The sequence below is a fragment of the Aphanomyces invadans genome (genome assembly GCF_000520115.1).
Source record: "Aphanomyces invadans strain NJM9701 unplaced genomic scaffold supercont1.20, whole genome shotgun sequence".
Classification (NCBI taxonomy): Eukaryota; Oomycota; class Saprolegniomycetes; order Saprolegniales; family Verrucalvaceae; genus Aphanomyces; species Aphanomyces invadans.
This window is the reverse complement of record NW_008580165.1, coordinates 670,338-689,451: the sequence shown is the minus strand read 5'-3', so window position 1 is coordinate 689,451 and position 19,114 is coordinate 670,338. Positions and strand designations below refer to the sequence as shown.

General features: G+C 57.3%; 9 protein-coding genes across 9 annotated transcripts; 3 read left to right on the top strand and 6 right to left on the bottom strand.

Moving 5' to 3' along the window:
- Window positions 1-703: 703 nt before the first annotated feature.
- Window positions 704-1,408, bottom strand: H310_09316 (hypothetical protein). Its single transcript, XM_008875354.1, has one exon. The coding sequence runs from the start codon at window positions 1,186-1,188 to the stop codon at window positions 850-852; it is 339 nt and encodes a 112-aa protein (XP_008873576.1). The 5' UTR covers window positions 1,189-1,408; the 3' UTR covers window positions 704-849.
- On the top strand, window positions 1,406-5,038 carry H310_09315 (potassium/sodium efflux P-type ATPase, fungal-type). The gene has a single exon (XM_008875353.1). The coding sequence runs from the start codon at window positions 1,463-1,465 to the stop codon at window positions 4,991-4,993; it is 3,531 nt and encodes a 1,176-aa protein (XP_008873575.1). The 5' UTR covers window positions 1,406-1,462; the 3' UTR covers window positions 4,994-5,038.
- A 641-nt stretch (window positions 5,039-5,679) lies between these two features.
- On the bottom strand, window positions 5,680-6,121 carry H310_09314 (hypothetical protein; the record flags this gene model as incomplete). The annotated part of the gene is made up of 1 exon (XM_008875352.1): window positions 5,680-6,121. The coding sequence occupies exon 1, from the start codon at window positions 6,070-6,072 to the stop codon at window positions 5,680-5,682; it is 393 nt and encodes a 130-aa protein (XP_008873574.1). The 5' UTR covers window positions 6,073-6,121.
- Window positions 6,122-6,702: 581 nt separating this feature from the next.
- H310_09313 (hypothetical protein) lies at window positions 6,703-10,474 on the top strand. Its single transcript, XM_008875351.1, has 9 exons — window positions 6,703-7,545; window positions 7,596-7,753; window positions 7,805-7,915; window positions 7,967-8,100; window positions 8,157-8,304; window positions 8,347-8,539; window positions 8,588-8,806; window positions 8,862-9,352; window positions 9,407-10,474. Exons 1-9 carry the CDS (start codon window positions 6,739-6,741, stop codon window positions 10,188-10,190), a joined length of 3,045 nt encoding a protein of 1,014 aa, XP_008873573.1. The 5' UTR covers window positions 6,703-6,738; the 3' UTR covers window positions 10,191-10,474.
- A 274-nt stretch (window positions 10,475-10,748) lies between these two features.
- H310_09312 (hypothetical protein) lies at window positions 10,749-13,116 on the bottom strand (the record flags this gene model as incomplete). Its single annotated transcript, XM_008875350.1, has 10 exons — window positions 10,749-10,808; window positions 10,898-11,446; window positions 11,502-11,566; window positions 11,604-11,775; window positions 11,825-11,869; window positions 11,923-12,208; window positions 12,238-12,342; window positions 12,391-12,493; window positions 12,540-12,666; window positions 12,709-13,116. 10 exons carry the CDS (start codon window positions 13,114-13,116, stop codon window positions 10,749-10,751), a joined length of 1,920 nt encoding a protein of 639 aa, XP_008873572.1.
- Window positions 13,117-13,334: 218 nt separating this feature from the next.
- On the bottom strand, window positions 13,335-15,080 carry H310_09311 (hypothetical protein). The gene is made up of 2 exons (XM_008875349.1): window positions 14,969-15,080; window positions 13,335-14,922 (listed from the first exon to the last, which is right to left on the bottom strand). Exons 1-2 carry the CDS (start codon window positions 15,053-15,055, stop codon window positions 13,399-13,401), a joined length of 1,611 nt encoding a protein of 536 aa, XP_008873571.1. The 5' UTR covers window positions 15,056-15,080; the 3' UTR covers window positions 13,335-13,398.
- Window positions 15,081-15,536: 456 nt separating this feature from the next.
- Window positions 15,537-17,153, top strand: H310_09310 (hypothetical protein). The gene is made up of 4 exons (XM_008875348.1): window positions 15,537-15,807; window positions 15,858-15,938; window positions 15,987-16,802; window positions 16,861-17,153. The coding sequence occupies exons 1-4, from the start codon at window positions 15,763-15,765 to the stop codon at window positions 17,017-17,019; spliced, it is 1,101 nt and encodes a 366-aa protein (XP_008873570.1). The 5' UTR covers window positions 15,537-15,762; the 3' UTR covers window positions 17,020-17,153.
- H310_09309 (hypothetical protein) lies at window positions 17,058-18,364 on the bottom strand (the record flags this gene model as incomplete). Its single annotated transcript, XM_008875347.1, has 6 exons — window positions 17,917-18,364; window positions 17,719-17,875; window positions 17,460-17,647; window positions 17,255-17,420; window positions 17,144-17,210; window positions 17,058-17,080 (listed from the first exon to the last, which is right to left on the bottom strand). Exons 1-6 carry the CDS (start codon window positions 18,306-18,308, stop codon window positions 17,058-17,060), a joined length of 993 nt encoding a protein of 330 aa, XP_008873569.1. The 5' UTR covers window positions 18,309-18,364.
- A 59-nt stretch (window positions 18,365-18,423) lies between these two features.
- H310_09308 (hypothetical protein) lies at window positions 18,424-19,061 on the bottom strand. Its single transcript, XM_008875346.1, has one exon. It carries the CDS (start codon window positions 18,980-18,982, stop codon window positions 18,587-18,589), a length of 396 nt encoding a protein of 131 aa, XP_008873568.1. The 5' UTR covers window positions 18,983-19,061; the 3' UTR covers window positions 18,424-18,586.
- Between the last annotated feature and the right edge of the window lie 53 nt (window positions 19,062-19,114).

Below are 19,114 nucleotides of genomic sequence, written 5' to 3'. Positions count from 1 at the left end.
TAAATTCCCTCGTTGTCTGTCGGCATCAACGCAACTTAAAGATTTTTTTAAGCAGCTCTGTATTGCTTGTTGGCGGCTGTTTGATTGGACAAAAAAAACAAGTGGTCTATTCTTCAATGTCCAGCAATTCCAGACTGACCCACGCACCCGCGCCGAGAACATGGGTGGCCGAGAGGCCCGAGACACACTCTTGGGGCGATCTGTACAGAAGTCACAATAGATGTTGGACACGATGCCGTGCCAACGAGACACAGAGATTCATTCGCATGGGGCGATTTGAAAGGGACAACTGGTCGTTACAAGGGACATCATGGAGCGAGCGCGATCGAGTTTCCGTGCTCCACCATGCATCGGACACCACTAGCATGCACTACCTGGACGGATGCGTCGTTGTCGGGGGATGTACCGGAGTCCCGTTGCCGTCGTCGTTGATCACGTGAACGGCCCCCCTCGATGTCGCACCAATTGTTGCGAAAAAATAAATCATGTCCAAACAGATGCGATTGTGAGAGCGGTGGCGACGACGCGTCCGATCCTAGGACGGACGCTGCCCCATTCACACGCCACAGTCCTCCGCGCTGTGTGTCCCCCGGGTCACAGAGAGTCTACGACTCGCCGTTGTGCCAATGGAGACATGCGCGACGGATGCCGACGGCAATGCGCTCGAAACTTCGTCGGAAGCATGTGAAAGCAGCAAACAAGATGGGAAAATCGAATCTGGAAAATCTCGAATTCTCCAACATCACGGACGACGGGGCTGGACGAGGTGCATGCGCACGGCGTCGATGACCAGACGATTTGAATCTTCGGCCGACCCGCGACACGCCAACCAAACGACACGTGTTCAACTTACCTGCGCACCTCTTCGCCCACCTGGTTGAACCGACTCATGTCAGGAAAGGGGATGGGCATAGGTGTGGCTGCCTTGACGTGGAGCATGCCACGATCGAATGCACGCGGCACTTCGCAGGGGGTAGCGCGCGCTACAATTTCTGTGGCATATCTTTGAGAATCACGCTCGCAAGGAACCCACTGGGAGGTTCTTGGGGGCAGAGGCGTCGGATAGCCGATTGCCAGCAAAAACCCTCTTTCAGCACGCGCGCCGATCGACAACGTCGTTGTGGATCGAACGTGATGGACACTGTGAGGCGCCATGTCATGCACCGCCGGCCATCGCTTCCAGCACATCACTCAACCGTGTTTCGGCGCTGGGGACATCCTTCGAGCGACTACTACCGACGTGGTCCGTCACTGCAAAGGCGAGTACGAGAAGAGCCATCGCCCCATGCTCTTCGCCACCGCCATCCGGCCCGTGACATGGCGGCCTTCCGAGATTCGAGTGGACCGGAGGTACACTTGCCGCCGTGTCGCACCATGTCTCAAATATCTCATAAGAGTTTGGAACGTTTACGTCGCCAGGAATAGCCATTTTCGGATTTTCGTCCTTTCTCCACTCCGTGGCATGAATGATCGCAACCCTTCGTCCTCGCCGGTGACCCAAGCGACGCTTGACATTGCCCATGAACATTTGCTCGACGGCTTCGCGTCGCCGACGACGTCGTATGCCGCCCTTGAGCCTGGCGTCCACGCACCGGACGCGGCGGCCCACGAAGCTGCGGCTCTCGAGGAGCGTGAGCATAGCTTGCGCCACTTGTCCGCCGTCGAGCGGTCGCTTGTCGAGGACGTACAGCAAACGCGCCGTACGTTGTCGCAACTCCACCTCGAAAACCAAGACGAGGCGGCGACCGCTGGCGATGGAGCTACCCTCTGGTACACCCTTTCCCCGGAAGATTGTGCGGTCAAGTTGTCGTCGAACCTCACGTCTGGGCTGACGACCGCCGACGCCGACAAACTCCTCGAAGTGTACGGCCGCAACGAGCTCGACCAAGTCAAGCCCCAAAGCGCCCTTACGACGTTCTTGATGCAGTTTGTCAACTTGATTGTGATCATGCTGATCATTTCAGCGATTGCGTCGCTACTCATCGGCCACACGGCGGAAGGTATCGTTATCTTGTTCATCGTGACTCTCAACGCGTCCATCTCGACCTACCAAGAGAAGAGTGCGGAGAGCTCCATGGCTGCACTCGCCAAGTTGTCGTCGCCCACGTGTGTCGTTGTTCGCGACGGCACGCAGGCGGTGCTCGAGACGGCCCGTCTAGTGCCGGGGGACGTGATCAAGCTTGTGCCGGGGGACCTTGTGCCTGCCGACATTGTGCTCGTCCAAAACTCGGATTTCTTTGTGAGCGAAGTGTTGTTGACTGGCGAGTCCAAGGACGTGGCCAAGACCGCCAAGTACGTCACGGACGCGGCCGCGGGATTGACGACCGAGACTTTACTGCCGACCAACATGTGCTTTTCCAGCACGACCGTGACCGAAGGCAATGCCACTGGCGTCGTTGTGGAGACGGGCATGTCGACCAAGGTCGGCCGCATCGCGCGTCTGCTCAAAGGCTCGTCGGCGAAAGATGCGGACGAATCCAAGACTGAAAAGCCCAGTGCCATTCGCAGCTTTGTCAACAAGGTGCGGCAGCCATTCCTCGACCAAAAAGCCAACGAAACCCCATTGCAAGCCGCGCTCCACCGTGTCGGTGTGCTCATGGGCATGGGCGCGATCACCATTTGCGTCGTCGTGTTCTTTGTGGGCTTGATTCGCCAAACGAGGGACCCCACCAACCCGGATCGATCCGTGGCTCTGACCATGTTGTTGGTTGCCGTGTCGCTAGCCGTGTCGGCGATCCCGGAGGGCCTTCCCATGGTCGTCACGATCTGCCTGACGGTCGGTACGTCGGACATGGTTAAGAAGAACGTTGTCGTGCGCCGTCTGGCGGCAGTCGAAACCCTCGGCTGCGCGTCCGTCGTATGTACCGACAAGACCGGCACCCTCACGGAAGGCAAGATGACTGTGGTCAAAGTGTGGGGCGATTTCCTGACCTACGTTGTCACGGGCAAGGGCTTTGCCCCCACTGGGGACGTCCTGCTCGATGGCAAGCCAGAACAGTCGTGGGTTGGCACAAACACCGACACGAAGGACGCTGCCAAGACCAACGTCCAGCTGCTGAGTACACTTGGTATGGCAGTGTTGTGCAGCAACACCGTGCTAACCCAGACAAGCGACGACGATTCGGGCGACGACTCGCCAGCGAATGGACGGTGGACATGCGTCGGCAACGCTTCCGAAGCGCCGTTGGTCGTGTGCGCGGCCAAGCTTCGCATCTGGAAGGACAACTTGGACGCGCAACATCCTCGCGTTGCCCAAATTGCGTTCTCGAGCAAGACCAAGATGATGGTGTCGATCCATTCGGTCAATGAAACCCACGACCATGGGTTCATGGCCTTGCCCAACATGCATCCCCCGCACATGCACGGAGGAGCCGCGTACACGGCGTTCATTGGGATTGCCAAGGGTGCACCCAACAAGATTGTGGACCTGGCGACGCACATCCTTGGAAAGGATGGACAAGTTCGACCGTTGACGCCGTCGGACAAGAACGCGATCATGAAGTTTGTCGACGACACGTCGAGCGAAGCGCTGCGTGTGTTGGCTGTGGCGTACGCGTGGCTGGACGCGGTGCCATGGGAAAAACCGGACGGGTCGGCGAACGCGTTGGAAACGGAAGGCAAGTTGGCGGCGTTCACGTCGGCCGCGACTTCGTCCCAATTTGTCCTTGCGGGTCTGTTTGCGTCCGTCGATCCCGAGCGCGACGGGGTCAAGGAGTCTGTGCAAATGTCGCGGGATGCTGGGATCCGCACCGTCATGATCACGGGCGACTACCTCAAGACGGCCATTGCCATTGCCAAGAACATCAACTTGTTTGGCGAGAACTCGAACGCTTCGGACGACTACCACCGCATTGACATGGACAAGCCGGAGCACCTGACTGCGGTGGACTGCACCGCCCTGCGTCCGCATGGAGCGTATCTGTCGAATGAAGAGATCGACGCGTTGACGGCTCGTACGGTTGTGTTTGCTCGCGCTCAACCCGAGGACAAGCTCGAGATCGTCAAGTCGCTCCGCCGTCAAGGCCTTGTGTCTGCCATGACTGGCGATGGCGTGAACGATGCCCCGGCCTTGAAGGAGGCGGACATTGGTGTCGCGATGGGGATCACGGGCACGAGTGTGGCCAAGGGCGCGTCGGACATGGTGTTGTCGGACGATAACTTTTGCTCGATCGTTGCCGCCGTCGAACGCGGCCGCGTCATCTACGCCAACATTCAAAAGCTCGTTGTGTTTTTGCTTTCGACCAACGTGGGTGAAATCCTCCTCATCTTGACGACGATCGTTGTCGGGATGCCGATTCCACTCGAGCCGTTGCAAATTCTCATGCTCAACTTGCTGTCGGACGGGATGCCGGGTGTGGCGTTGAGCATGGAGCGCGGCGACTCGTCCATTATGTCTCAGCCGCCGCGCCCCAAGAAACAGCACATCATCCATGGCAAGACGCTCATGGTGAGCATCGTGGGCAATGCGCTCATCATCTTCCTCGTCACGCTCGGCGTGTACTCGACGGCTCTCTTCTTTTCGGTGGGAGGCGTGCTTCAAGCCGACTTGCTCGATGTGGACCGGTTCACGAGCGCGGACTATCATCCGGTGTGCTCCCGGTACAACTTTGCGTCTGGCGTGTGGGAATCCGTTGGGTTCGGCCCCGAATTTGACATCAATGACGACAACTGCGCCCGGTCGGGGATCTCGATGGCGCGCACGGTGACTTTTGTCAGCATCACGATGTCCGAAGTCGTGCGCGCGTACACTGTCCGCTCGTTCACCGCGCCCGTGTGGGTTGGAATGTTTGAAAACAAGTACCTCCACGTCGCGGCCGCCCTGTCGCTCGCGCTGACGCTCGGTCTCATTCACATTCCCGGTGTCAATACGGTGTTTGGCCTGGTCCACCTCATGGCATGGCAATGGCTCCTCGGGTTTGGCGGGCCCGTCCTTACGATCGTGTTTGCCGAGCTGCTCAAGTGCGCCAGCCACGTCGTGCTTCGCCAGCCGTAGTCTAGCTTTCGTTGGTGTTTGGGCGTCAATCTAGCTGCTCGATAACATGTTCTGTTGATGTGCCATCGCCCTCTTGGTTTTTCGGGCAGTCCATGAGAGCGACGTCGTGAAGCGAACGATGCTCTTTTGTCACACTCGATCGCAGTCGTCGCAGCATATTCAACGGGGGCGACTGGTACACCACCGAGATTGCAACTTCAGAGTTCGAATGTGGAGGGCAAACTCGAGAGGGTTGTGTGGGCCGTCCTGCTCGTGGAGCGCCGTTCCGTGCGTCGCGATGGACTTTGGAATGCCCCATTTTTCACCAGCGTGGTGCTTGCGGAGCTGCTCCCGTAGCACCGCACCCACGAATCGCAACCCAACGACGGAATTTGCATCCTACTCGTTGTACGCCCCATGCGCTGAGTTGTGCTTGATAAGCCCATCAAGATTGTGCCGCCGTCGTGCAAGGGCCGTGAGGCTGCAAGAGACGAACAGGCAGGAAAAGCCGTGACGATCACCGATTCGCAGCCAAAGGGTGTGTGCAGCTACCATAGATAAAATGCCAACGCAACGAACGATAGCAGGGCTCACGAGGGTGCGCAGGACAGTCTCTCGTGGTATCTATTTGCATGGTGAAGCGATTTAGTCTCTGTCGGCGCTCGAGTAAGTCGAGCTCTGTTGGGACGTGCGAGTACGCAGTGCATTCACACAAATTGACTGACCCGAATGAATGCATTGTCGTCCACGCGAGCCCAAACGTCTGTGCCACAATCCACGCGGCACGAATTCCCGTCATGCCCTCGGCAACCCACGGGTGACGTTCGCCTCGGACCCGAGACGGCAAAGCAAAAGATCATGAAGCGTTCCTCGAGCTTCCACGTGCCCAGATGGCGGTCGGTAAAGACTAAGCGGCTCGTGCGCTCCGAGTTGGTGGCCCACGGCGTGGTAAAGAACGTTTGGACGAGCATGACAACGGCTTGGACACGAGCAGGTGCTCGCTTGCCTGGGATTGGAAAGTTGCCTTTGTACCGGAGGAGTTTTTTGCCCTCTGTTGGCATCAAGCCCTGAATCCAGGACTGGATCAACAACAGGTTCATCGGCTCTTGGCACGTCGCACTAGTTGTAAGCGACGACACCGCGTGTGTCGTGCTGATGCTAGATACAGTTGAAGAGCGACGACTTGCCCGACCCGAGGAATTCCGTGAAGACTAAAACGGGGATCAAATGCTTGGGAGCAGGCGAACGTGGTTGACCGTGAGCCATGGTGTACGCACGAGGATCGAGCAAATTCGAAGGCAGTATACTCGAAGACTCGAGGCTCCATCAACGACGGGTGGCCGTCGTGCGGTAATATACTACAACTGCGGCAAATGTCGTCGACGCATACAAGGTTTTCACGGATCTGGCATGATCCAGCCATGTTCCATGGTATCCAGTGCCCAAGAACCGCTGCTGACGCCGCACCCGTCGAACGCATTTCCTTTACCTGTATAATTTTATATTTCGGTGCAAAGCATACAAAGGCACTTGGGAAGTTGAAGTTGAAAAATTCATCAAAACTCGTTGAAAATGTCTTGAAATCTCTTGACACGACTAGTGCGTCAAATAATCTCCCAATTTTTGTATTATTTGACCGAGTCTGGTTGCTTTATCCATATTTTTCGGACAAAAGAAGAGTATGCAAGAATGTGAGCCGTCCCGTTGGATATTTTGAACTTATTCGCAAGCAGACTTGCGACGTCATCCGAGGGCCAAGACGGACGATGACGCTGGAGGCGACGACACCCGCGGCCCCCCTCCACGAGTACCGAGCTTGGCTGCTCCAGGCGCGCAGTGACTTGGACGTAGCTCTGAAGGTTGCCCCGCCGGCGTCGTCTTCGAATGGACAACTGGTCGACACTGCCTTGGTGACAGCTGCAACACAAGCGATCGACCAGTGCACATTGACACTCGCGAAGGCTCTGCAGTTCCTGCACAACTTTCTCGACAGCGCAGCGTCCAAGGCATCGGATAATGAAGCTCCAGACAACGCCGACGTATCGATTTCCATCGGAATATACACCGAGCCGCCCAACGGCAGCCCCGACGATTCCGAAGAGTATGCAACGGAAGGCGATGAAGACGACGACGATGAGGATGGAGATGACGACGACGACATTGATTTACCAGAAATTGAACCAGTCTACGGCGACGAAGCCGCCGAGCTGAACAGCGTCGTGATCTCTCGCATTCACGACACCCTCGGTGACGACGGCAGGTTCGAGGCCTTCAAAGACCAAGCGATGATGTTTGGCACGGGAAAACAATCCGCCGACGCGTTCTATGCCTACCTCGAGACAGAAATGACGGACGCGATGATCGCGGAGTTCATCCTGGACTTTGCACGGTTGCTGGCAAACATGGACCAACGGACAATGCTGCTCACGGCGCACTACCGCGCAAATCGACGGAAGGCCAAGGTCCGTGCCGCTGCAAAACCTTCCGAAACTACGTCGTTGCCACTTTGTCGAACGTTGTCGGTCGAGAGCTCAGACTGCGGAGTCGTCAACGACGACTCGTATCCGTCCGAGGTACTCTTTGATCCCCGCCAATCGTGGGCTAACCCGAGGCCATGACGTAGCTCTTCCTGGACACAGTGAATCACTTGATGTTTGTGATTCATGGCATTGGGCGGCACGGCGACTTCAAGGAAGGCGAGTACGTGGAAGGAACGGCGGCGGCCGGATCGAATCGCGCCTTTCGAGACATGTTTCGCACCATGCAAGACACGCACTTCAAGTGAGAGAGTTGGATGTAGAGCGATGCCACGGACGACATGCTGCATCGTAGGGAAATACCTGTCGCGCTCGAGATTCAATCGATCGAGTGGCACGAAGAGCTGCATGAACCCACGGGCGTTGACGCCGTGTTTGACATCATTTGCCCAGAAGGGTCGCAAGGGTGTGGTCAGCGTTCGTGCGACCGATGCCTGACCGATGTGCCATGTTGTAGACTTCGCCAATTCAACAAGGACACGTTCATGGATATCCTTTACTACCTGTCGCCTGGGTACGGGCAAATCGTGGTCAACTCCGTCACGGACCAGCTCAACACAAAGTACAAAGTGTTTATGGACGAGCACCCGGGTACGATGAGGTCCGCCGCGACGGACGTCTGCGGCCAACTCGGTGGCATGACGTAGGCTGGAACGGCCAGATCTCGATCTTTGCTCACTCGCTGGGGACTGTGATCACGTACGATATTCTAACGCATGCGGCCGGCAGCGTTGCAAAGAACGGGGTCAAGTTTTCCGGGCTGGATTTTTCGATTGAAAACTTTTTTGCCGCCGGGTACTGTCGTGCTACGGTCGCTGGCTCCGACGATTGTTGTAGATCGCCGGTCCCGGTCATGATTCTGTCGCGCGGCGGCCTCGACCTGAAAGACGGAAAGTTCACCCCCGGCATCACCATGCCCCGCTGCAACCACTACTACAACATCTTTCACCCCATCGACCCCATTGCGTACCGCGTCGAGCCGTTGATTCACCCGGACATGCACGACAAGCCGCCCGTGCCCCTCATCCAAGTATGTGCTTGAACATGAAGTGTGTCGATTGTTTCACCGACCCGACAGGCGCAACACTGCAAGAACATGCCGTTTGCCAAAATGCAAGAAATGTGGGAACGTATCACAGCCCCAGCACCAGGCTTCACTTGTCCGCGCATCGATTATGTCATGCGGCGTCGCAGTCGAGAGGGCGTGATTGAGCTCGCGTACGCTGCTGCGTCGCATTCGGCCTGCTGGGACTCGGACGACGTGGTCATGTTTACCCTCATGCAAATCTGTCGACCGGTACGACGACGCTTCCACGGACCCACTGCGATGGCTGCTGACCACGTCGACACAGGTTGTGGACAAGCTCCGGCGCTACATGAGTGCCCAACGCCCATTGCCCGCGCTGTGTCCAAAAGGGCTGGTCCCCATCACCCCCCACTCGAAAGTTCGCATTGCGACGACCGTTCTCGCACGTGATCGAGCAACGGGAGCATGGCAGACCCGGACGGCGGTCTTGGACCATAAGCGGATCTACTTGGCCGCGAATGCAGACGACATCGGGTGCCGCAAAAAGTGGTCGATTCCGTTGACGTCCAAGTTGGTCGTTCAGCTGGGCGACGATGCATTTACGCTCAAAGTGTCCCCCGACGAATCGAGAGCCACCACGCCTGCAACTGGAGGAAGCGGACGGAATCTCCGCTTCTCGCCGGCGCCGCAGACGCCATCCGCGTCATCTTGTACACAAATCCTTCGCGCGTCCACGACCGACTTGCGCGATGAATGGCTGGCAGCGATCACAGAAGCCATTCAGAACCTCTCACACCACATCACTCTCCCTCCTTCGTACGTCCTGGCCAGTCGGTGTCGGTCGTTCTCGCTCACGTGTCCTTGGCATAGCATGTCGATCTGCACCGTCGGGCTCGACTTGCCATCCGGGTCATGCGTCGACTACTTTGGCGCGATCAAGACGAGCCTCCTCCAATTCAAGACTGTCAAAGCCAAGAGCTGGTACGAGAGCCAGGGGTGGAATACGCGGTGGTTTGTCTTGACTAGCACGTCGCTCGATTGTTACGAAACGTGCCCAAACCTGGTCGGGCTCGTGCAGTTTCCCGTGCATCGAACGACCGTGCTGGCATATCCGACGCGGTGCCTCGTTCGGATCGTGTCCAAGAGCGGCACGGCGCTGGACTTGAAGGTCAAAGACTCGCGGACGTTTGACGTGTGGAAGCAGGGGCTGGAAACAATCGACCGGTGCGACGTGCAGCTGCAGGACGACGTGGTCGATCACAGCGCGTTGGGGGTGTCGCTCGATTCGCAGCTTCCGTCCGTGCATCGCTTGAGCGTCGACAAGTACTTTGTCCTGAACGACGACAAGGGCGCGTACGCTGCGTTTCAAATCCGCATCCACACGGAGGGGCACACGATCCTGCGCCGGTACAGCGCGTTCCGGGAACTGAATCGCCAACTGCGCCTGATCTTTCCCCACGAACAAATGCCACAACTGCCGTCGACTCGCCTGTGGGGCAAATTCGACCCGACGTACCTCTCGGCCAAGTGCAGCCATCTCAACACGTACCTGGGCAACATTGAAACCATGTGCAACAACAACCATGCGGCGAAACTCATCCTCAGCCAGTTCTTGGACGTCGACAAAGCATCTCCTAGCTACGGCGATGAATGAGCAAGATATACGACTCGAACCCATCACGATAACACAACGCACTGCCACACATCGAGTTGACGTCGGCTGTGGGGTGCAGGGCATAAAAGCGGTGAGGGTTGCCCGTTCGGTGGTGGGACCGCGCACGGCATTCGGGAGCATCTCGTGGCTCGATACAACAACTACAGGGGTGCGTGCGCCCAGACCAGCCATGCCCAATTAGCCACCGCAAGGACGAAAACGCAGTGCGATGTAGAATGGTCCAAAGCTTACACGTGATAAACGCAATGCCCGATCCAGCGGCGTTCAGCTCTGCTTCCATCCACGCGTAGCTGGTGTGCGGGAAGTTGACCACCGGGAAAGCCCCTCGGATCGATTGCGTCTGCCCAAGATCTGCCCGTTGAGGACGCGGTTCTCGTTTCGTTGAGAGAGGTGTTTTCTGGCGTCGTGAGGGCCGCCAAGGTGGCCACCAGTCATACCATGTGTGCGCGTCAAGCGGGATGCATGTAGAGGAGTCAAGGAGACAACGGCATGGAATTCAATGTGGCGGCGCGACGTTTTCTTTGGAATGTGCCAGCGCTAGGGCATGTCGTCGCCGAGGACGGCGCACCCGTTGGTGTCGCGGATCGCGTTCGCCCACTGGTCGAGCGGCGCCGCACCTTGATGTAGAGATCTGCTCCGGACGAATCGAGAAAGCGAAGGCTCCGAGGTTCCGTCGACATGCAAACCTTGTCCAACGGATACTGGGTCCTCTTGTCGACGGCGGGGACGTTGTCGTAGCATTCGAATGCAGTCGTGGAGAGGACAAACCACTTGAAACCCCACATGTAACCCAGTCGACCCGTCTGGCGCGCCCCAAAGTACCCCACGGACGCCCCCACGGGCAACTGGACGTCATGCGCGTTGAGCATGTACGCCTCGTCATCATCTTGGGGCTCCAACGCTGCTTGTATCGCACGCACCCACTCGTCGCGCTGTTTCGGCGACGATGCTTTGATCCGTTGCGGACCACTTGCCGACGAGTTGGGCGGCATGTAGCTCATCTTGCTTGACGTGTCCGGCACGACTTTGAACGCCAACGGGTCCGACTCGACCGCTTCCACACGGACCGTTGCAGCGTTCAACGAGATGGACCATCGGATCTGGCACGCGACATCTGCAACGGACTCGACGACGTAGACATGGTGGTGGCCCAAGCAGATCACTTTCGAGGACCATCCACCCGTCGTGTGATCGCGCACGGACGCCATGGTCGTCAAGCGAGGTGCGGGGACAACCTGGCCAACCACCGGGGGCATCAGCCGGGGGACGGCCCTCCCTGCTTGAACGTACCGACGGATTTCGTCCACCACGTGCAACATCCCGTGAGCTCGCCACCGCCGACGTCAACAACGCCCCTACTGGCTTGCACAGCTGGAACAGCGTCAAGAGCACCGTGTCTTGCGACATCCCAGTATGAAGAATGGGAAAACGGGGCGTACGCCAGGTCAAGGACGCCTTCGCCGGGCTGTTTGCGCAGCATAAAGTCGTGGCGCGATCGGTTGGGGTCGATCGCGTCGTAGGCAGCCGCGACGGCGGCTAACGATCTCGACTTGAATGCGACCGCCTAGCGCCGAGTCTGGTGAGCACGCGGCGGATGGGCTCAAATGCCTTACCGCGACCAACTCGACTGGAACGAGTTGGCACATGCACACGTGTGGCTCGACGCCATCGGGTCGAACGGATGGAAGATATTGAAGTACCGGTTCGTCACCTTGGGGATTTTGATCGGTTCCGTGAGCGCTCCGTGTCCGTCCGCGTCGATGTCGCCTCGAGAAAGCACCATGACCGGGACGGGGGACCCTGCACAGAAGAAATTCTCGACGGGGAACTCGAGACCGCCATAGCGAACATTATTGCGCGAGACGTCGCCAGCGCTCGTGGGTAAGGATGTCGTAGGCGAGGATCGTCCCCAACGAGTGCGCAAAGATCGCGGCCATTCCACCCGACTCCCGATCGAGGTATGCTCGGATGCGAGACGCTTGGACGACGGGGCGTGCCTGGGTCGCGAGCGATGAACGCTTGGTACTTGGTGTTGAGCTCGTTCGTGACCGAGTCCGTGATGAGTTGGGCGAACTTGGGGGCCGTGTAGTACAGCACGTCCATGAACGATCGCTTATTGAATTGTCGGATCCTACATGACACAGTGCGAGCGCTTGTCTCGGTGGAAGGCATCATCTACTTGTCCGAGCCATCGGGGGCAATCCGGTCAAAGACCGTGTCGACGCCGGTCGCGTGCACCTCGTTGTGCCACTCGATGCACTTCGAGCGACAGGGGGACATCCCTACGCAAACGACCAGCACAATGGAATGCCCGTTCGCGTCGAGGACGAGACGATCGCATTGCGCATCGTGCGAAGGAGCTCGCGGAAGGTCGGGGGTGCCACTTGCAATCGTGAAAGAGTTCGCCGATGCCGTGCATGACAAACAGGAGGTGGTTCAATGGGTCCAAGTGCAGCTACGATATAGACTTTGGTGAGGCATGTCGGGGCAGACGGACCTCGGGCTCAAATGTCGAGGACGTGTCGACGGGAGTAGACGGCACTTTGAGCGCGTCGACTTCGTCCTTGGTCAGGTACGCGCCGGACGTGTCAGTGGTCGAGTGGGGCTCGGCGCTGTCGCCGGACGTGGCTTCGACTGGAGCATCCCGTGTCTCCGCCGGAGACCTCTCAGGTTCGCATTGCACTTTCAACTGGTCCAACACAACTTGTGCGGCTGCCTTGCACGCCTCCACCGCTTCGATCAAACGGGCCACACAAGCCGCTAGCACCAAGATCGTCTCGTTGGAGGTGTTTGTGTGATCGAGGAGAACATTCGACGCCGCGGTCGACCACGACGCAATGTCTCTCACGGCAACGTCGATGACGTTGCGCGTCGTCAGCGCCACTGTCCGCCCTTCGTCCGCCATGTCGAATTCAAATCTGGCGGCCTCTCGACCCGAGTTCATGACCAGATGAAAGAGGCACCTCGTCGCCGTCATACGGTACCCCTCTTCTTGTCGATGGGTCGCAGCTTCCGTGACACACCTCACGTCCCGCACACCACCAAGAGCCCGTCGTAGCTTTGAGACCGCTCGCGCGAGCAGTCGCCGCAGCGTGCACTCCTGTCACCTTTGCCGCACCACATAAACCGAGTGGGTCGCATGGCCAAACAAGGACGAGTCAAAACGGTAGCTATATTATGCTTCTTCTCATGCCCGGTCGTCATCCTCCGTCATGATAAATCCATTCGTGGGCATGTACCCCCGCGGACTTTTGGCTGCCGCCAACGCCGCAGGATGCAACTTGGTCCCGCCCATCATCCCATCCAATTCGTCCGATTGGTCTTCCAACGGCATGTACTCGGCCAAAATGCTTCGCACCTGATCGCGCATCTGTCGCTGGCTGCGCTTCCAGTACACATACCCGGCCGACGCCACGGCAATGCCAGCCAAACCCAATATGACCACGAGGGTGGTGATACTCACACCGCCACCCAACGCGCCACCAGACGCCGCTCCACCCGCCTTGACGCAGTTAATCAGAGCCATGTTGTTTTGATCAGAGCAGCTGCAGATGGAGGGTGGGTCGTGGATGCCGTAACCCGCGCAAATCATGTTCATCACCCCGCTTGCATCAATGCGACCACGAGCATGGACACCGTCAACGAATAGCGCCGGAAGACGCAAAAGTTGCAGCGCCGTCTGTTCTTCCAAGTCGGCCTCGAGCCACGGGTTCGGTTCGTCTACATTGGGACCGTACGGCTGCATGCACTCTTCGACGGCCCCAACGTCGATCTTGGCCTTCTTCATCACGTCCATCGCACATCGCTTGCTCATAAACGTCTCCTCCCGCGTGTTGCATTCGTCCGCAAACATGTTGACATAACGCCACCACTTCTTCCCCACGCCCGGGTCTTCCTTCGACGCAATGTCCCAAATGCACTTGCGACGGAGGTTCTCAATCACAACGTCCGACCCGGCAGCACCTTCCGTGCGGTCGTGAAATGGAGAAGGATCCATGAGGCAGTAGCGTCCTTTGTTGATGCACATGTTGCCGCACGGATCGACGCCGTCGTGAATGTCGCACCCCACCTTCGATCCGTTGTACATGACGAATCGTGGCGTAAAGAACGCGCGATCGCCCAGCGCATTCACAATTGTTTCCGCTGCCTTGAGCAGCACTGTACTTTGCTCGTCCCACGAACTGTGCCACATCGTCCACTCCACGCGACCGTCCGGCGACGGAATGCCCCAGTCAAACTTGACCATGACGTTGCTCACACCCTTCGAATGCGAAATCGTCTTCTTGATGTCGTCGGCGTCGGCCTTGCGGATCATCATGGACGGAATCGTAATATCGCCTCCAGACTCATCGTCATTCATGTACGGCAACACCGTTTCACAAAACGCATCGCCCGTTCGACGCATGCAGTCTTGGTCCGTGCACAGGCACTTGTTGTCAGCGATAACGACGGCTCGTGCGCCAGCATGTTGGGCACGCCGCACTTTCTCCACAAACACACAGTCGCCACGGTCAATCATGAGCGCATAAGGAGGCTCCCAGTTGGCTCCCTTGGGAAAGTCTTCGCAGCCAGTGCCGTTCACGTAGATGAGCTGGGTTTGCAGGGATCCGACACTGTAGCCAGGGTAGCCAAACAGGGCGTCCTTGTGGACGTAGCCGTCTTTCTTCTGCAGCGACTCTGGCAACACAATTTGTAACTTCGTGTGGTCGTTCTACATAACGCAAATGAGTATCATCCAGGGGGAAGCCATCATGTACCTCAACGGAGGGCCATTCGTTCACGTCCGCCGAGTGAGCGGCCGTCGTGCACACCGCCAAGACACCCCACTTCGCCAACCGCTGCATCCTGGCGTCGAGGAATATCTGGAAATGGACAGAGGTGTTCTCGGGGTCAAGTCCCAAGTCAGGTCGACGACTCTTTTTATTTTTCATCTTGCCATATATATGACAAGTTAAAACCTACACTCCCCAGCGAAACAAATATATTTCGACATTGGAACGTCCATCGAGGAAAGATTTTGTCCGGATACGTTCATCCGGCAAGGCAGATATTTTCTGAGAATATAAATATCGATTACGTTGTATAGTTGTTGTGAAAATGTTTTATTCATTCGAAAAAAGAACGCCTCATTAGCATCAATAGCACTGATATGCGGTCATGGGGCAGGCGTCCGCGAGGCTGCGCACGCACGCTCATCGTGGTTCACGGCCCCAAGATCTACGCAGCTTTGCATGCGGTAGTTGTGGCTTTGTGGAGCATTCATTGGCATCCACAAGGATGGATCAACCAACACGAACGATGAGTAAGTCCAGATTTCTCCCCCTGGCTTCAGGAGCAAAGTCAGGTAGACGTATTGCGCAGGGGACACGAAGACCCAGCGTAGTCAGGAGCGAGTGAATTCTTCATCAACCTATTCTTGTCGTCCGTCCTGCACGACGCTACCGTCGCATGCGACGAGGGACTGCCTGTTGATGGGGTCCATGTCCTGTGCCAGTTCGTTGATCGGTTTCATCCCTTGAAACCGTCGTCGCCGCATCCAACTTTGGTGAACATGGTCGACCACGTCGACGACGATTTGGAAGAGCTAGAAGCGAAGGTACGATGCCCATCTTGTACGCATATTCACGACTCATGTGGCACGGTCAGTTGGAGGAGGCCCTTCGACAAAACGAGCAGCTTGCACACGAGAACGAACTGCTCGAGTCGTACTTGAAGCGCAATGCCCAGGTAGCGCTATGTCCGCACATCCTGGTGGAGCTCATGCGGCTGCCGTAGCCCACCTCGATGGTAGAAGAAGAGGAGAAGCGGGAGAAAGGTGAGAAGGGTGGGGTGACGAATGCGAAGAAGCGCACGAACAACCTGGCCACCACGATCAACAACAACCGGGGACGGCCCCCCGCCACGATCACGATCGACCAAAAGAACGACATTTGCAGCGCCGAGCTCGAAGATGCACAGAAGGAAGTGGAAGAGACGAAGCGAACGTCGGAGCGGCTCATCGACACGTTGCGAGCGGTGCTGGAAGAGACGGACATTCGCATTGCGGAACTAAAGATGGATGCGTACGAGTTCAAGCGGGATATCGTTGTTGGCGCCGAGAACTTTCGGACGGGCAAAACGATGGCAGAAAAGATGGTGCGGTACATGGAGGAGAAGCTGCGTGCCAAGGACGCGATCGTGGAGAAGCTGCGGCTAAAGAACGCAACGCTCAAGAGCCAAGCGCAAAAGATCGATGCACAGCTCCGCCAGAAGGAAGAGATGGGCGACGCCCTCCACTACATTGACTTTCACCAGCTCCAGATTGAAAACAAGCAGTACGTGGCCAAGATTGAAGAGCGCAACGACGAGCTGCTCAAACTCAAACAAACGACCGGCAACACGGTGCAGCTCCTCAACTCGCTCAAGCAAAAACTCAACGATCTCATCGACGAGTCGGTGTGGCTCCGGGCCGAGATCAAGACGCGCATGGAGCTCAACGACAAGGTGCGCGCCGAGCTGACCGCTGTCACCGACGACATTGCTCGCGACTCCAAGGGATTGCATGGTCTGAGTGCAAATAAAGCCGTCGACGATTCAAACGACATGCCCCAGGTACACGAGCCACCGATTTTTCCACGCGATCGATCGGGGACATTATGTGTGTCGCTAGATCTTGGACTTTGTCGGCCAAAAGGCGGAAATGTACGACTTGGTGCAAGAAGTCGCCAACTACGAACGAAAAGTCGAAATCGCCGAGATGGCCGCCAAGAAGAAGGCGCGCGACCAGCGTCTGCAGCAGCTCCAGACACAGCACGTCGCGCTTGGTTAAGCGTCCCACAAATCGCTGCCTTCGTCCGCGTCCGAGTTTCACGCAAACAAGTTCGCGCCGTCTAGGGTAGCGTTGTTCATCGTGCTTGTGCTTTGGAATTCATTGACAATTCATGGACACGTACATTCGACCCCTTTCTTGGGCGGACACCCGCCGTGAAGACTCTTCGGATCGAGATCATTGGTCCCCGTCTGGGCGTAAAACAATGCCGCGCGAAGCCGAGTGGGGAGGGCACCGCCAGGCCATCCGAGCACTCGGACATTGCTCCTCGGTCAATATCCGTCACAAGGCGCTCTTTGGAGTACGGAAACACCGTCTCTCCTCCTTCCTCCACGTCGTTCAAGTACATGAACAGAGTGACGAAGCGGTGGGCTTCTTGGTACTTGACAATGTCGGAGATCCTGCAATCAGGTCAAACAGTCCGAGCAAGAGGCACGCACTCGTAGGTGAAAGCAGGTCCCGCTATCGCGGCAAACACGCCAGCAACGACACGGAACACGTCGGGGAAAATGGCCAGGAGCTCCAGTAGCGTCCGCGTTCGCGTTCTCGATGAGCCAATCGACCCAGCTCCGTTCACTGCGCAGGTCAAGTCGTCCCGCGAGACGTCGGCAATCATCCATTTCAATACCTACAAGCATAGAATTACCCCACTCCAGTCGTCAAGGAGCGGACAGTGTCAGCAGCGCCAGAGCCACTCACTGTGGTCTGGTACGCACGAGAAAACGTGGGAAAGTGCTTGCCGGCTGGCTGAAATGCCTGGGGGACATCCGCGCCAAGGACAGCCACTCTCTCATTTGCCCATCGCAGCCATCGAAAGTACTGGGCCTCGCCACTGAGGCGCGGCGGCGTGGGAATGCTGCATGGACCATCAGCAAATGTTCCAGCCAATCTTGATACATGGACCAGTGCAATTCGTTGCGGTTCAAAAAGTCCATCGAATCAAAGTAGTCTTCGTGCTGGCGAAACCATTGCCCTTCTTCGTACCGAACGTGCTGGAGGCGCTCGACACACGCCGGACATGGCAGCCGTGTGAGACGCACCGTTCGACGGCAAAAGTCCCGCGTCAGCGCAGAATCGTTGAGGAAGGCCGTATAGCTTGTTCGGGGGTCTTCGTAGTCGCTGCCGTCCTCGGCACCGTCAACGGGAGACCGTTCCATGTGCTGCCCGCCTTCTGAAATAATGGACTCGGCATCCTCGGCCGAGAAGAAATCTGCTACATCAAAGACCAGAGGCGAAAGCGGCAGTGTCATGAGCGTTACGCTGCTGTCCAAGACTCGCGTGTGGCCCATTTTGATGCCGGGCCAGCCCCACAGCGGGAAATCTACCAGGACGTATGCTGTCGAGTTCTGCCGCAGTGGAAATCTGCCGGCCGTTCATGCTGTACAATCGCAAGCCGTTTGAAAATTGCGCCATGTCCATGCCAAGCATAGTCGCGGCCACTTCCGCCAGTTCAAAAAGACAAGGCGATGACGAAGACCAGTCGAAAAGGAGTCCATGGTTCTCGCCATTCAACAGCAAGAGCACGTGTCCGTCACGGCGAAGGTCACCAGTGTGACCAAGAGCATACTCAATAGAGACAAGCGAGGTTGTGCCGTCGTCGCTGGATGCGACAAATGGGCGTCCGCACGATGGGATCCGGCGACAATAGAGACCGTGGTGTCATGGTCACGATGTCGCTTTGGTACATGAGCAATGTCGGCGCCGACACGTTGACCATCGTGAGGAAACGTCGTGCATTGCTGGACGCCTGTGGTGCAAAAGACGGTGGGATGAGGTGTGAGATCGCCGCAGCGATTACCACAACAAGCCCAACCAGCGCACGTCCCCTTGGGAATAGCCAACCGGTGGACGCCAGCAATACAAGCTTCTCTGGCGTAGGCGCGGCTGGCTTGTCCATGGTTCGCTCAGTCGTCGCACCAGTAGACGTTTGAGGGGGCCTCTGCGTCTTGCCGCGCGAGTCCATGGCGTTCGGAAGCTCACAACTCGGTGTTCCGTCAAGGAGTCACGATGTGTTCAACAAATTGTTGTCGGGAGCAGTGTCACCAAGTGCAAAATGAATTTGATCCACTTTTTGAAGAATTTGTATCACTTTCGA